Here is a 13,260-nt window from a genome sequence, read left to right as displayed (position 1 = left end):
ACTAATTTACATAATTTGAGTCAATTGGAGGTGTACCTGTGGATGTATTTCAAGGCCTACCTTCAAACTCAGTGCCCTTTGCTTGACATCATGGGAAAATCAAAAGAAATCAGCCAAGACCTCAGAAAAAACATTGTAGCCCTCCACAAGTCTGGTTCATCCTTGGGAGCAATTCCAAACGCCTGAAGGTACCACGTTATCTGTACAAACAATAGTATGCAAGTATAAACACCATGGGACCACGCAGTCGTCATACCGCTCAGGAAGGAGACTCGTTCTGTCTCCTAGAGATGAACGTACTTTGGTGTGAAAAGTGCAAATCAATCCCAGAACAACAGCAAAGGACCTTGTGAAGATGCTGGAGGAAACAGGTACAAAAGTATCTACAGTGGGGAGAACAAGTATTTGATACACTGCCGATTTTGCAGGTTTTCCTACTTACAAAGCATGTAGAGGTCTGTAATTTTTATCATAGGTACACTTCAACTGTGAGAGACGGAATCTAAAACAAAAATCCAGAAAATTACATTGTATGATTTTAAGTAATTCATTTGCATTTTATTGCATGACGTAAGTATTTGATCACCTACCAACCAGTAAGAATTCCGGCTCTCACAGACCTGTTAGTTTTTCTTTAAGAAGCCCTCCTGTTCTCCACTCATTACCTGTATTAACTGCACCTGTTTGAACTCGTTACCTGTATAAAAGACACCTGTCCACACACTCAATCAAACAGACTCCAACCTCTCCACAATGGCCATGACCAGAGAGCTGTGTAAGGACATCAGGGATAGAATTGTAGACCTGCACAGGCTGGGATGGGCTACAGGACAATAGGCAAGCAGCTTGGTGAGAAGGCAACAACTGTTGGCGCAATTATTAGAAAATGGAAGAAGTTCAAGATGACGGTCAATCACCCTCGGTCTGGGGCTCCATGCAAGATCTCACCTCGTGGGGCATCAATGATCATGAGGAAGGTGGAGGATCAGCCCAGAACTACACGGCAGGACCTGGTCAATGACCTGAAGAGAGCTGGGACCACAGTCTCAAAAGAACCATTAGTAACACACTACGCCGTCATGGATTAAAATCCTGCAGCGCACGCAAGGTCCCCCTGCTCAAGCCAGCGCATGTCCAGGCCCGTCTGAAGTTTGCCAATGACCATCTGGATGATCCAGAGGAGGAATGGGAGAAAGGTCATGTGGTCTGATGAGACAAAAATAGAGCTTTTTGGTCTAAACCCCACTCACCGTGTTTGGAGGAAGAAGAAGGATGAGTACAACCCCAAGAACACCACCAACCGTGAAGCATGGAGGTGGAAACATCATTCTTTGGGATGCTTTTCTGCAAAGGGGACAAGACGACTGCACTGTATTGAGGAGAGGATGGATGGGGTCATGTATCGCGAGATCTTGGCCAACAACCTCCTTCCCTCAGTAAGAGCATTGAAGATGGGTCATGGCTGGGTCTTCCAGCATGACAACGACCCAAAAACACACAGCCAGGGCAACTAAGGAGTGGCTCCGTAAGAAGCATCTCAAGGTCCTGGAGTGGCCTAGCCAGTCTCCAGACCTGAACCCAATAGAAAATCTTTGGAGGAGCTGAAAGTCCGTATTGCCCAGCGACAGCCCCGAAACCTGAAGGATCTGGAGATGATCTGTAGGGAGGAGTGGGCCAAAATCCCTGCTGCAGTGTGTGCAAACCTAGTCAAGAACTACAGGAAACGTATGATCTCTGTAATTGCAAACAAAGGTTTCTCTACCAAATATTAAGTTCTGCCTTTTCTGATGTATCAAATACTTATGTCATGCAATAAAATGCAAATTAATTACTTAAAAATCATACAATGTGATTTTCTGGATGTTTTATTGTTTTAGATTCCGTCTCTCATAGTTGAAGTGTACCTATGATAAAAATTACAGACCTCTACATGCTTTGTAAGTAGGAGAACCTGCAAAATCGGCAGTGTATCAAATACTTGTTTCTCCCCACTGTATATCCACAGTAAAACAAGTCCTATATCGACATAACCTGAAAGACCGCTCAGCAAGGAAGAAGCCACTGCTCCAAAACTGCCAAAAAATGCGCAGACTACGTGTTGCAACTGCACATGGGGACAAAGATCGTACTTTTTGGAGAAATGTCCTCTGGTCTGATGAAACAAAAATAGAACTGTTTGGCCATAATGACCATAGTTTTGTTTGGAGGATAAAGGGAGGCTTCTCAAGAACACCATCCCAACCGTGAAGCACGGGGGTGGCAGCATCATGTTGTGGGGGTGCTTTGCTGCAGGAGGGACTGGTGCACTTCACAAAATTGATGACATCATGAGGGAGGAAAATTATGTGGATATATTGAAGCAACATCTCAAGACATCAGTCAGGAAGTTAAAGCTTGGTCGCAAATGGGTCTTCCAAATGGACAATGACCCCAAGCATACTTCCAAAGGTGTGGCAAAATGGCTTAAAGACAACAAAGTCAAGGTGTTGGGGTGGCCATCACAAACCCTGACCTCAARCCTGTAAAACTGAAAAAGTGTGTGCGAGCAAGCCTGACTCCGTYTAACGGAGTAAACAGCTCTGTCAGGAGGAATGGGACAAAATTCACCCAACTTATTGTGGGAAGCTTGTGGAAGGCTACCTGAAACGTTTGACCCAAGTTAAGCAATTTATAGGCAATGCTACCAAATACTAATTGAGTGTATGTAAACTTCTGACCCACTGGGAATGTGATGAAAGAAATAAAAGCTGAAATAAATCATTCTCTCCACTATTATTCTGACATTTCACATTCTTAAAATAAAGTGGTGATCCTAACTGAACTAAGACAGGGAATTTTTACTTGGATTAAATGTCAGGAATTGTAAAAACTGAGTTGAAATGTATTTGGCTAATGTGTATGTAAACTTCCGACTTCAACTGTAAGTACATATCTACCTCAATTACCTCGTACCCCTGCACATCGACTCGGTATTGGTACGCTGTGTATAGAGCCAAGTTATCATTACTCGTGTTTTTATTATTACTTTTATTATTATGTTTTACTTTTCTATTATTTCTCTAWTTTCTTTTTCTTTGCATTGTTGGGAAGGCCGTAAGTAAGCATTTCACTGTTAGTCTACAKCTGTTGTTCACGAAACATGTGACGAATAAAATTTGATTTGYYGCATATAATGCGTTGAACCATCATAATTATTGTACCAGTTAAAAGTTTGGACACACTTACTCATTCTAGGGTTTTTCTTTATTTTTACTATTTTCTACATTGTAGAATAACAGTGAAGACATCAACTATGAAATAACACATATGGAATCATGTAGTAACCAAAAAGGTGTTAAAACAAATCAAAATATATTTTAGATTTTAGATTCTTCAAAGCAGCCACCCTTTGCCATGATGACAGCTTTGCACACTCTTGGCATTCTCTCAACCAGCTTCATGAGGAATGCTTTTTCAATAGTCTTGAAGGAGTTCCCATATATGCTGAGCACTTGTTGGCTGCTTTTCCTTCACTCTGCAGTCCAACTCATCTCAAACCATCTCAATTGGGTTGAGGTCGGGTGATTGTGGAGGCCAGGTCATCTGATGCAACACTCCATCAGTCTCCTTCTTGGTCAAATAGCCCTTACCCAGCCTGGAGGTGTGTTTTGGGTCATTGTCCTGTTGAAAAACAAATTGTAGTCCCACTAAGCMCAAACCAGATGGGATGGCGTATCGTTGCAGAATGTTGTGGTAGCCATGCTGGTTAAGTGTGCCTTGAATTCTAAATAAATGACAGACAGTGTCACCAGCAAGCACCCCCACACATCACACCTCTTCCTCCATGCTTCACGGTGGGAACCACACATGCAGAGATCATCCATTCACCTACTCTGCGTCTCACAAAGACACGGTGGTTGGAACCAAAAATCTCACATTTGAACTCATCAGACCAAAGGACAGATTTCCACCGGTCTAATGTCCATTGTTCATGTTTCTTGGCCCAAGCAAGTCTCTTCTTATTATTGGTGTCCTTTAGTAGTGGTTTCTTTGCAGCAATTCGACCACAAAGGCCTGATTCACACAGTTTCCTCTGAACAGTTGATGTTGAGATGTGTCTGTTACTTGAACTCTGTGAAGCATTTATTTGGGCTGCAATCTGAGGTGCAGTTAACTCTAATGAACTTATCCTCTGCAGCAGAGGTAGCCCTGGGTCTTCCTTTCCTGTGGCGGTCCTCGTGAGAGCCTGTTTCCTCATAGCGCCTGATGGTTTTCAGACTGCACTCGAAAATGGACTGTCATTTCTCTTTGTTTATTTGAGCTGTTCTTGTCATAATATGGACTTTGTGTTTTACCAAATAGGGCTATCTTCTGTATACCACACCTACCTTGTCACAACACAGCCTCAAACATGTTAAGAAGGAAAGAAATTCCACAAATAAAGTTTTAACAAAGCACACCTGTTAATTGAAATGCATTCCAGGTGACTACCTCATGAAGCTGATTGAGAGAATACCAAGAGTGTGCAAAGCTGTCGCAAAGGGTGACTACTTTGAAGAATCTCAAATATAAAATATATTTTGGTTTGTTTAACACCTTTTTGGTTACTACATGATTCCATATGTGTTATTTGTGTTTTACCAATTAGGGCTATCTTCTGTATACCACACCTACCTTGTCACAACACAACTGATTGCCTCAAACACGGTAAGAAGGAAAGAAATTCCACAAATGAACTTTTAACAAGTCACACCTGTTAATTGAAATGCATTCCAGGTGACTACCTCATGAAGCTGGTTGAGAGAATACCAAGAGTGTGCAAAGCTGTCATCAAGGCAAAGGGTGACTACTTTGAAGAATCTCAAATATAAAATATATTTTGGTTTGTTTAACACCTTTTTGGTTACTACATGATTCCATATGTGTTATTTCATAGTTTTGATGTCTTCACTATTATTCTACAATGTAGAAAATAGTAAAAATAAAGAACAACTGGAATCAGTTGGTGTGTCCAAACTTTTGACTGGTACTGTATATAGAAAACCCCCACCTTGCATCGATTAAGGTTCCAAATGTTATGGCCCCCCTAAACTGGGTCTGTGCCCTACCTTGGCCACCCCATTCAAAATGTTCTGGACACGSCACTGAGCCATTGCACTACCACAGTACGTGGCTACTGGAGAGATAGCTTCGGATAGGACTTGACAAAGTTATAGGGCAYCACTGCCACCTGTCTGTTTTAAAATAGCACTACACAAACCAGTTAATAAGTGCATGCGTGTGTGCCTGTACCAGAGTTGATGTCAACTCCATCTAATTCCAGTCAATTCTAGAGTTGAATTGTTTTCCTGCAGAGAATTCCATGTCCAATTCATCTGACAGGAATTCAACTGAATGCGGTGGAACTCTGGCTGTGTGTGTGTTTACATCATAATCTGGTGAACCCTTATCCAGCCTCTCCAGTTCATCTAATCCCTCCACCTGCTCAAACACCCAAACAGTCCAGGCCACACCCCCACCCCCTAAACACACATACGCCTCCCAGCTTCCCCCTTATTGCTCTCGGCTGGGGGTGCTCCATCCCCCTCTGATGCCCAGTTGGGCMCTGCCACCCCCTAACCGTGCTCCAGCTGGAGTGTGTACCCCCTTCCCTTTTACTACATCCACTCTGTGCCCCGTCTGCTGCCTAGCATTGCCAAGGGCTTCCCCGGTGTTAGGAGTCCAGCAGTGTGTGTATGCACATAGAGTCAGTGTCTGTCAATGAAAATAATATTACAAGCAGTTGTGATTAGGGTTAATGCGTTTGCAGAGATATTACTTTTGTTTATTATTTTTCACCTGTATAGTATAGTTCTCTCTCCGTTACACACTTGACCAGTGCTTGACTTTGGCAGGAGCTCACTGGAGCTGAGTACAGGCACCTCAAATGTTCTACTGCTTGAGCTCCTGTTCTTGTTATTGAATATTAGCTAAAAAATATTGTGGAGCAGCTCCTGCACCTAAATACTATATAAATGGTACCGGCACCCAAAATTAGCACCGGAACCTATTTCAGTCCAAGTCAAGCACAGCACTTGACATTACTTCACCATTAGTAGCCTACTGCATAATACTTGGGGAGAAACTGGACATTTGCACCATATTGCAATGTACATAACAGTAGCACCCTCTGCTGGCAAGAGAGTATTGGATCCGGAGATGGCCTGCGTAATTTATGAATTTGATTTAAAGGTGTGAAAGGGAATACATTTGTAATACGTCAAAATTATTGATTTTTTATTTGGTCACTATTTACTTTGTTAATATCCAGCCCATTCATAATTTTGCTAGCTTTGCAGAGGTTTGCATTGTCTATTTATGCCTAAAACTAGATACACCAAATAATGCACCGTCGATTAACTCAAATTAATTTGTGAGCTTCGCTGATGCTCGAGGAGGGAGACCCAAAAAAGTTGTGCAAACCGCGCATAGATTATGCCTCTCATCACTGTCGTAAAGTGGCACCCGTGCATCGATTATGCTTCCCATCACTCTCGTAAAGCGCCACCCGCTTTCAGGGTAGTCACTACTTATCACAGCCACAAATTCATAATTATGTCTAAACCCCGCCTATTTCTACATTTTAGCTTCTTAAAATATGATTTGAAACCTTAACCATACTGCTAACCGTATTCTTAACCCAAACTTAAATGAATACCAAAAAGCAAAATGTTGTTTTCATAAATCTTTACGTTAAATCCAATTCTGACCTTGTGGCTGTAGTAAGTAGTGACAACCATCTTTCGGCTGCAATGGCGTTTGCTGCGACAGCACTTTCCGGCAGCGGGGAAACGGAGGAGAAAGCAACGACAGGCGTTGGAAGTAAAGACGAAATTGTTTCGGAAACCCTCGGATTTATACAATTATCGCCTAAGTGAAGTGAGCTTTGTTTATAAACCCGTTGACGAAACTATATTTCGAGGTTTTTTTCTAACGTGCATTGCCCCCTTGATGAGGTGGGATGGCTGCAGTGCCGACTGGGCCTAGCAGCGCATTGCCAGCATCCCCGGCTGAAATTTCTCCCTTCCCCGGGGATGGGAGCGTGGAACCTGGGGAAGGGGAGCAGCCCGGCTGCGGTTGGGAGGGCTCTGTAACACGACAGGAGCAGCGGGTCAGCGAGGACAAACGGCCAAGTAAGAAAAAACTGAAAAACATGCTATCGCATGCTAACCCGGCTGCGCTACACCTCAAAACGCAGGCCCTACAGGAACAGCAGCTGAACGGGTTGGTCAGTCCGTCTGAAGACGGTGTGATCTACAACCGCTCAACGGAAAACCGATCCGACAATCTGAGACCGTCCATGGAGCTCTGTGACAGCAGCAGTTTTGGAGACGACCCGAGTGACAAAAATAATAGCGACCATTGCTGGCAACATGAGGACCACAGTCCGTGTTCGAAAGGCAGCCGCCACCCTCACTTGAACAACAATGGCATGAACGGTATGTTGACTATCACAAGAACTGAGGCTTTCCAAAGCCACYCTGTAACCGGACACAGCCCCGGTGGTAACGTTAGGAAAAGGGAATGTGACCCCACAGAAGCCCCTCGACCACCGAGCCAGCAGCCCCCAGACTGCGAAGGCCTTGGCGAGCACCGGGCTGGAGTAGAGAGTGAACCCGACGTCATACACCAGCCGCCGGTGTCAGAATTAGCGAGGCTGGATCTGAACTGTTCGCCTGACCGAGAAGCGGAAGAGAGCCAGGGGATTCATTATGTCCGCTACGAGTCCGAGTTACAGATGCCAGGAATCATGAGGTTGATCACCAAGGACTTGTCTGAGCCGTATTCCATTTATACCTATAGGTACTTCATCCACAACTGGCCTCAGCTCTGCTTTCTGGTGAGTATGACATGGCACTATCTAGTAAAACACCTTCTTGACTTGGTTTTGGTTGGTGAACATTAGCAAAATAAAAAGAGGCCAGTAGCTTCTGGGGCAACAGAGCGAGTTTGTTGGGACATTTGGCTGTGTTGCCGCTGACCCTAAGAGGCCAGTAGTGTCTCTTAGCACCGTTTTGATGTAGGCCTAGATACTGTTAGTGTCTGCTTCAATTGGGTTCTTTTCCTATCTTTCTGTATAGCAGTCCTGCTCATTTGATGTTCCTAAAGTTCTAGGTAAAGGGTAGGCTTCTCTTTAGGTAGATCCAGACAATACACCCTTCTTCTTCCCTGTTGTCTTGTCTGACAGTGAAACTAGTTTTTAAGTTGGGCTAAAAGGGTTGGTTAGTTTTGGTGTGACTGCTAGTGTAGACTTGTTCACTATGTCTATATTTAATCATCTGGAGGTGTCACACAGATACAGTTGAACATGAAGTGGCATGTACATGCGCTTGCARACAACACACACACACAAATAAACCCCCTTTGACAGCCTAACCCTAGCATAGTGTTGCAACCTCTGAGGCTTGCTGACTGTGAAACACTTGCAAGTCAAGTTTTTTTWACGTTTCTAGTCTTGATAATTCATTTTTGTATTTTGAGGTGAACTAGGCTAATAAGAAACAATTTGTGTCCACAAATTCAATGAGGTCCTTGCTMTTGATCTGTCTCCCTCTCCATAAAGGAATGAGCCATTCATCATTGTAACCATGATACTTACCTATTCAATATGATTTCTCAGTCTACTGCCCTCAGTGACCTATAGGAAGGAGGAAGTGCTATGTGCAGTGTAATCAAACTAGAGGTCAGGGTAGATGTGTTCTTGATGCTCATTGGCTAGAAGCATTGGCTTTTGTTTACTTCCTGGTTTTGTCTGGTCTTAAGAAGGCTTCAAAAGCTTTAGGTTGGACACAGCACTAACATGACTCACTGTTTATTCATTTCCAGGCCATGGTGGAGCAGGAGTGTGTGGGGGCCATTGTGTGTAAGCTGGACATGCACAAGAAGATGTTTCGTCGTGGCTACATCGCCATGCTGGCTGTAGACTCCAAACACCGGAGGAAAAGCATTGGTGAGAACCAGCATGCTCTCTCATTTTCACATGACGACTAATCACSTTTTATTAATAGCCCTTTTTGCAAAAAAACATTTGATCTCAAAGTACTTCCATTTTCTTTCTCTCCACAAACTTCTATGCGTACCATCCCACTGAATWGATTTTCTGGTGCCTGTATGTTGCAGGTACTAACCTGGTGAAGAAGGCCATCTATGCCATGGTGGAGGGGGATTGTGATGAGGTAAGCGGACTGGTACTGTCTGTCTGATGGTGACGTCCGAAGGCCCTGTTGTCCCTCTGGGGCCTTCACTCAGCTAGTGGCCCTGACTGTACTTGGCCTGAGGTATTAACCACATATTATATATCCACACTAGGTGGACTCTAGTACAGAAAATTAAGTGCTCTAGTGAATAACATGGGGACATAATAGAAAAAATATGATCTTATGACAAACCCCCACAAAATGATACAAAGACTACTTGTATTGCTTCAGCTCTGACAAGCAGTATCTCTCCCCGCCCTCCCTCTCTCCTTCCCTCCCTCTCTCCTTTCTCTCTCTCTCTCTCACTCCTAGGTGGTTCTGGAGACTGAGATCACTAACAAGTCAGCTCTAAAGTTGTATGAGAACCTTGGTTTTGTCCGAGACAAGCGGCTCTTCAGATATTACCTGAACGGTGTGGACGCATTGAGGCTCAAACTGTGGCTCCGCTAGAGAGAGGAGAGGGAGCATGACAGGTGCTGCCCTCTTACTGAAGCAGCTCCAGTCTCACTCTCAACCCTGCCCTGGTCCCTTGTCTCACACACACGTGTGTGTGTGTGTGTGTATATATATATATATATATATATATATATATATATATATATATATATATATATACACACACACCTATATATATACAGTTACACACGCGCACACAGTCATACACCCATATGCACACACACATCGTCATACACCCACAAGCATAGATTCACCTACATTTGCATATACATAGACACACGCACATGCACACTACTCGTACACAGACATACACAGTACATACAACCCTCCCTTTTTTGATCCTTGACATCTTGGAAAACAGCTCAAGGCTGAACTGGACAGACAGAAATCCCACAATGTTTTTATGAAGAGGCCCTTGCCCTGTTAGCTGTAGGACCCTGTGAGAGGGGGAAGGAAGAGGAGTGTGTGATGTAGTCTGGTGATCTTTAACCTCAGAACATTGACCCCCCCCCTCCAACGGAGCAGTATCTAAGGCATGATGTCGAGGGTGAACCCACAAACCCCCGGAGGGCGATGCATCACGCAAAATCACCCACTGGAAAACAGAAGAATAATAATAACACAGGGTGAAAATAAGGAAGAGGGTGGGATAACGACAGATTCGAAGGAYATATTTGTGGAGTTTATTTTTTGTGTATATTTTTTAATCTCATGATTCAACAGGGGGTTGGAAAAGCTATTGTGTGTGTGTTCGTGAGAGTGTGTGTTTTGCCTAGGGGTTTGTAAAAGGAAGTGTTTAGGCTATTGTGTACATGTGTAAGGGACGTGAAGTAAGGGATGTGAAGTAATGTAGTGGATGGGTGTGTGTGCGCACGCATGCTTGATGGGAATCATGAGTTGTGCGTGTTAGTGTGCTTTTCTCCCCCTGTCTGTGTTTTCATTAACCCTACGTTGTGAGACGAACACGCCAGCTGCTTGCTGCTCAGTTTTCACCCCGTGCCCCAGACCAAGAGCTGGAGCCTGTAAAGATATGCATGCATTTATTTTAACAAGAGTGGTGGTATGAGTGTGTGTTGATTAACACTCGGAACATTGCCCAGTTCCAAACAGACCCATAGTCCTAACTCCTAGGCAATWGTGTAGATCTGAAAGGTTTGGATAGGTGTAAGCAATATGGTGCAAATTCTTCCTGGCCTGTCAGAGGGAAAGGTGGAGCTATTTCCATTTTAGTAATACCTATTCAATCATTTCAGATACACTTGGTAAGTGCTGAGAGGGGTAAGGATGAGGYTCCTATTTGAGATTGGCCACTTGTGTTGGCCCTTTTTGCAGATCAAAGCTAATTTTCCCAAAATGCACTGCCAGCCACTGGAACATTGCTCAAAAATCTCCTGAGAAAGATAAATAATTATTGACAAAGGAGAAGTTTAGGTTTGGGCTCGGAAACTATTTCCCTATTGCAGTTTGTTCATTCAAATTCCTCCTAATTTGGAGACAATTTTTTCCAAGCTGTCTTTCAATCATCACAGTTGTCTATGAATTAACAACATGCAGAGCACTGGAGTCCTGTTTCAGTATGGCAAAGTGTCAGGCTGGAGTAATAGTGTTATTAAATATGCTGGATTCCTGTTGGCTTCGCTCTGTGTGTGTGTTTGAATCAGTGTGTTGATCTTTGGTTGACCTCTGGTAAAGGAGGGCAAAAGTATTGTTAGCAGTTTACTTATTTCCTGTTTGCTCTCTGAGTTTATTTAGATTGTGTACTATATACTCGTACACTCACTCCCCTTAGTGGCCAAGCCTAGTGTGCACTTTCCAGGCGCCCTACTCTGATGCAGCACACACTCCGGTAACATTTGAGAGCTCCTCTGTCTGGGAACGACAGACACACTAGGCAGTTCCTATCTACTCCAATAATGGCAAAGAAAATCTGCGTTTGTGGTTGTTTTTTGACAACAAAAAAATACAAAAAATAACCCCAAAAAAATCAGAGTAAATGAACAAAGGTGTGTGTTTTGACTGATGGTGTAAAATCGGTTATTTCAGACTAGATAACCCTGAAGTATAGTGAAGACACAGGGACACCAGGAGCTAGGTATAGAAGGTGGTGGTGGTGGTAGTAGTAGTAATGGTGGTGGAGATGGTGGTAGTAGTAGTAATGGTGGTGGTAGTAGTAGTAGTAGTAATGGTGGTGGTGGTAGTAGTAGTGATGGTGGTAGTAGTAGTAGTAGTAATGGCGGTGATGGTGGTGGTAGTAATGGTGGTAGTAGTAGTAATGGGGGTGGTGGTGGTGGTGGTGGTAGTAGTAGTAATGGTAGTAGTAATGGTGTTGGTGGTAGTAGTTACTAAAGATCTGCTCCTTGTCTAGCAGAGACACTAATGTACTGTACTGCTGAGCTGTGATGAAGTCCCATAGGCTGAGAGAGCAGCTATAAGGTGTACACTAGCATACACAACACATTATGGGCCAGGTTTACTCAGTGTCTGCATCTCTGTAAAGTTTTAGCAGCTGTTATTTCAGAGTTTGCAGCTTTAATAAAACAGATGCAAACAGTTAGGAGCTATTACTCAACGTCTCTTCAATTCAACCGGCTAACATTGCAGAATAGGAAGTGAGAAGGGATGTCGACAGATACTTTACACACAGGCTGCTGTGTGGGTGGTTATAGTATGTGTGTGAGTGTGTTTGAAAAGACCGATCAGATGACTTTTTTCTTTTCTTTTTTTTAAAGATTTGTATACAGAGTGTTTGCGCTCTATTCATTTGACATCTGAGGTCATCTTTTTTTGTGTGTTGTGTTTTTGGAGGGATTGATTAGTTAGGTTTTCTGTTTCTTTTCTCTGCTAATTTATTTTCACCCATCCAGACTATTAGGACTAGAATAAGAATAAAGGATTGGACAGCAACGATGTCATCAGAGATCCGGAAGCACAGATGGGAGCTAGGCTAGCTGTTCCAAAGCCATACTGCTTTGAACTGTTCCAATGGCACTCTGTTCCATTCACTGGGAAGACTTCCATTTGGCTCCCTGTGCAGATACACTTCCTGTTGAATCTTGACTCTTTCTGACATCACTCTGATCCTGGTTCAGTCTAGAGGTGTGAGGGGGCTCCTGTCCCGTTTCAAATTAAATTGGTCTTTGTTTTGGTCTGACCCGCTTTCCTCATTCTCATTGAACGTCTTTATTTCTCCCCTAGTTTTTAAAAGTGTYAACCCCTGGCAGTGCCAGTAGGGACCGTGGACATTATTGCCTGCCATGATAGGCCAGACAGCTCCGTTTGACCATCTACACCAGAGGTCTGTTCATGAGGGTGCCCTGTTAGATAGAATGTTCATATATAAATGTTTTGTCTAGAACCAATTTGATTCACTGTCATGTAGAATTAGGAATTGTCTACTCTATTCATTATCTTTCTAGCTGCATTGTTCTTAACTTTGCACCTCATTGAATGCACCCCAGTTGAAGGGCTTCCTTGTCAGTCTGTTTGTGGCCAGAGTCTGGTGTTATTTCAAAAGACATTGACATCTATTTAATCTATGGCTCTGGTCTGTTTTGACGAAGGAGTGAGCTAAAGAAGAAACAGACTGGCA

At 43.5% G+C, this 13,260-nt stretch overlaps 1 protein-coding gene across 1 annotated transcript; it reads left to right on the top strand.

Moving 5' to 3' along the window:
- Positions 1–6,549: 6,549 nt before the first annotated feature.
- Positions 6,550–12,822, top strand: LOC111972964 (N-alpha-acetyltransferase 30). Its single transcript, XM_024000078.2, has 4 exons — positions 6,550–7,858; positions 8,845–8,968; positions 9,139–9,194; positions 9,528–12,822. Exons 1-4 carry the CDS (start codon positions 6,980–6,982, stop codon positions 9,663–9,665), a joined length of 1,197 nt encoding a protein of 398 aa, XP_023855846.1. The 5' UTR covers positions 6,550–6,979; the 3' UTR covers positions 9,666–12,822.
- Positions 12,823–13,260: the final 438 nt, after the last annotated feature.

This window comes from Salvelinus sp. IW2-2015, linkage group LG14 (assembly GCF_002910315.2).
Source record: "Salvelinus sp. IW2-2015 linkage group LG14, ASM291031v2, whole genome shotgun sequence".
Classification (NCBI taxonomy): Eukaryota; Metazoa; Chordata; class Actinopteri; order Salmoniformes; family Salmonidae; genus Salvelinus; species Salvelinus sp. IW2-2015.
Note: the sequence above shows the minus strand (reverse complement) of the source record. Positions and strands in the feature narration are given on the sequence as shown.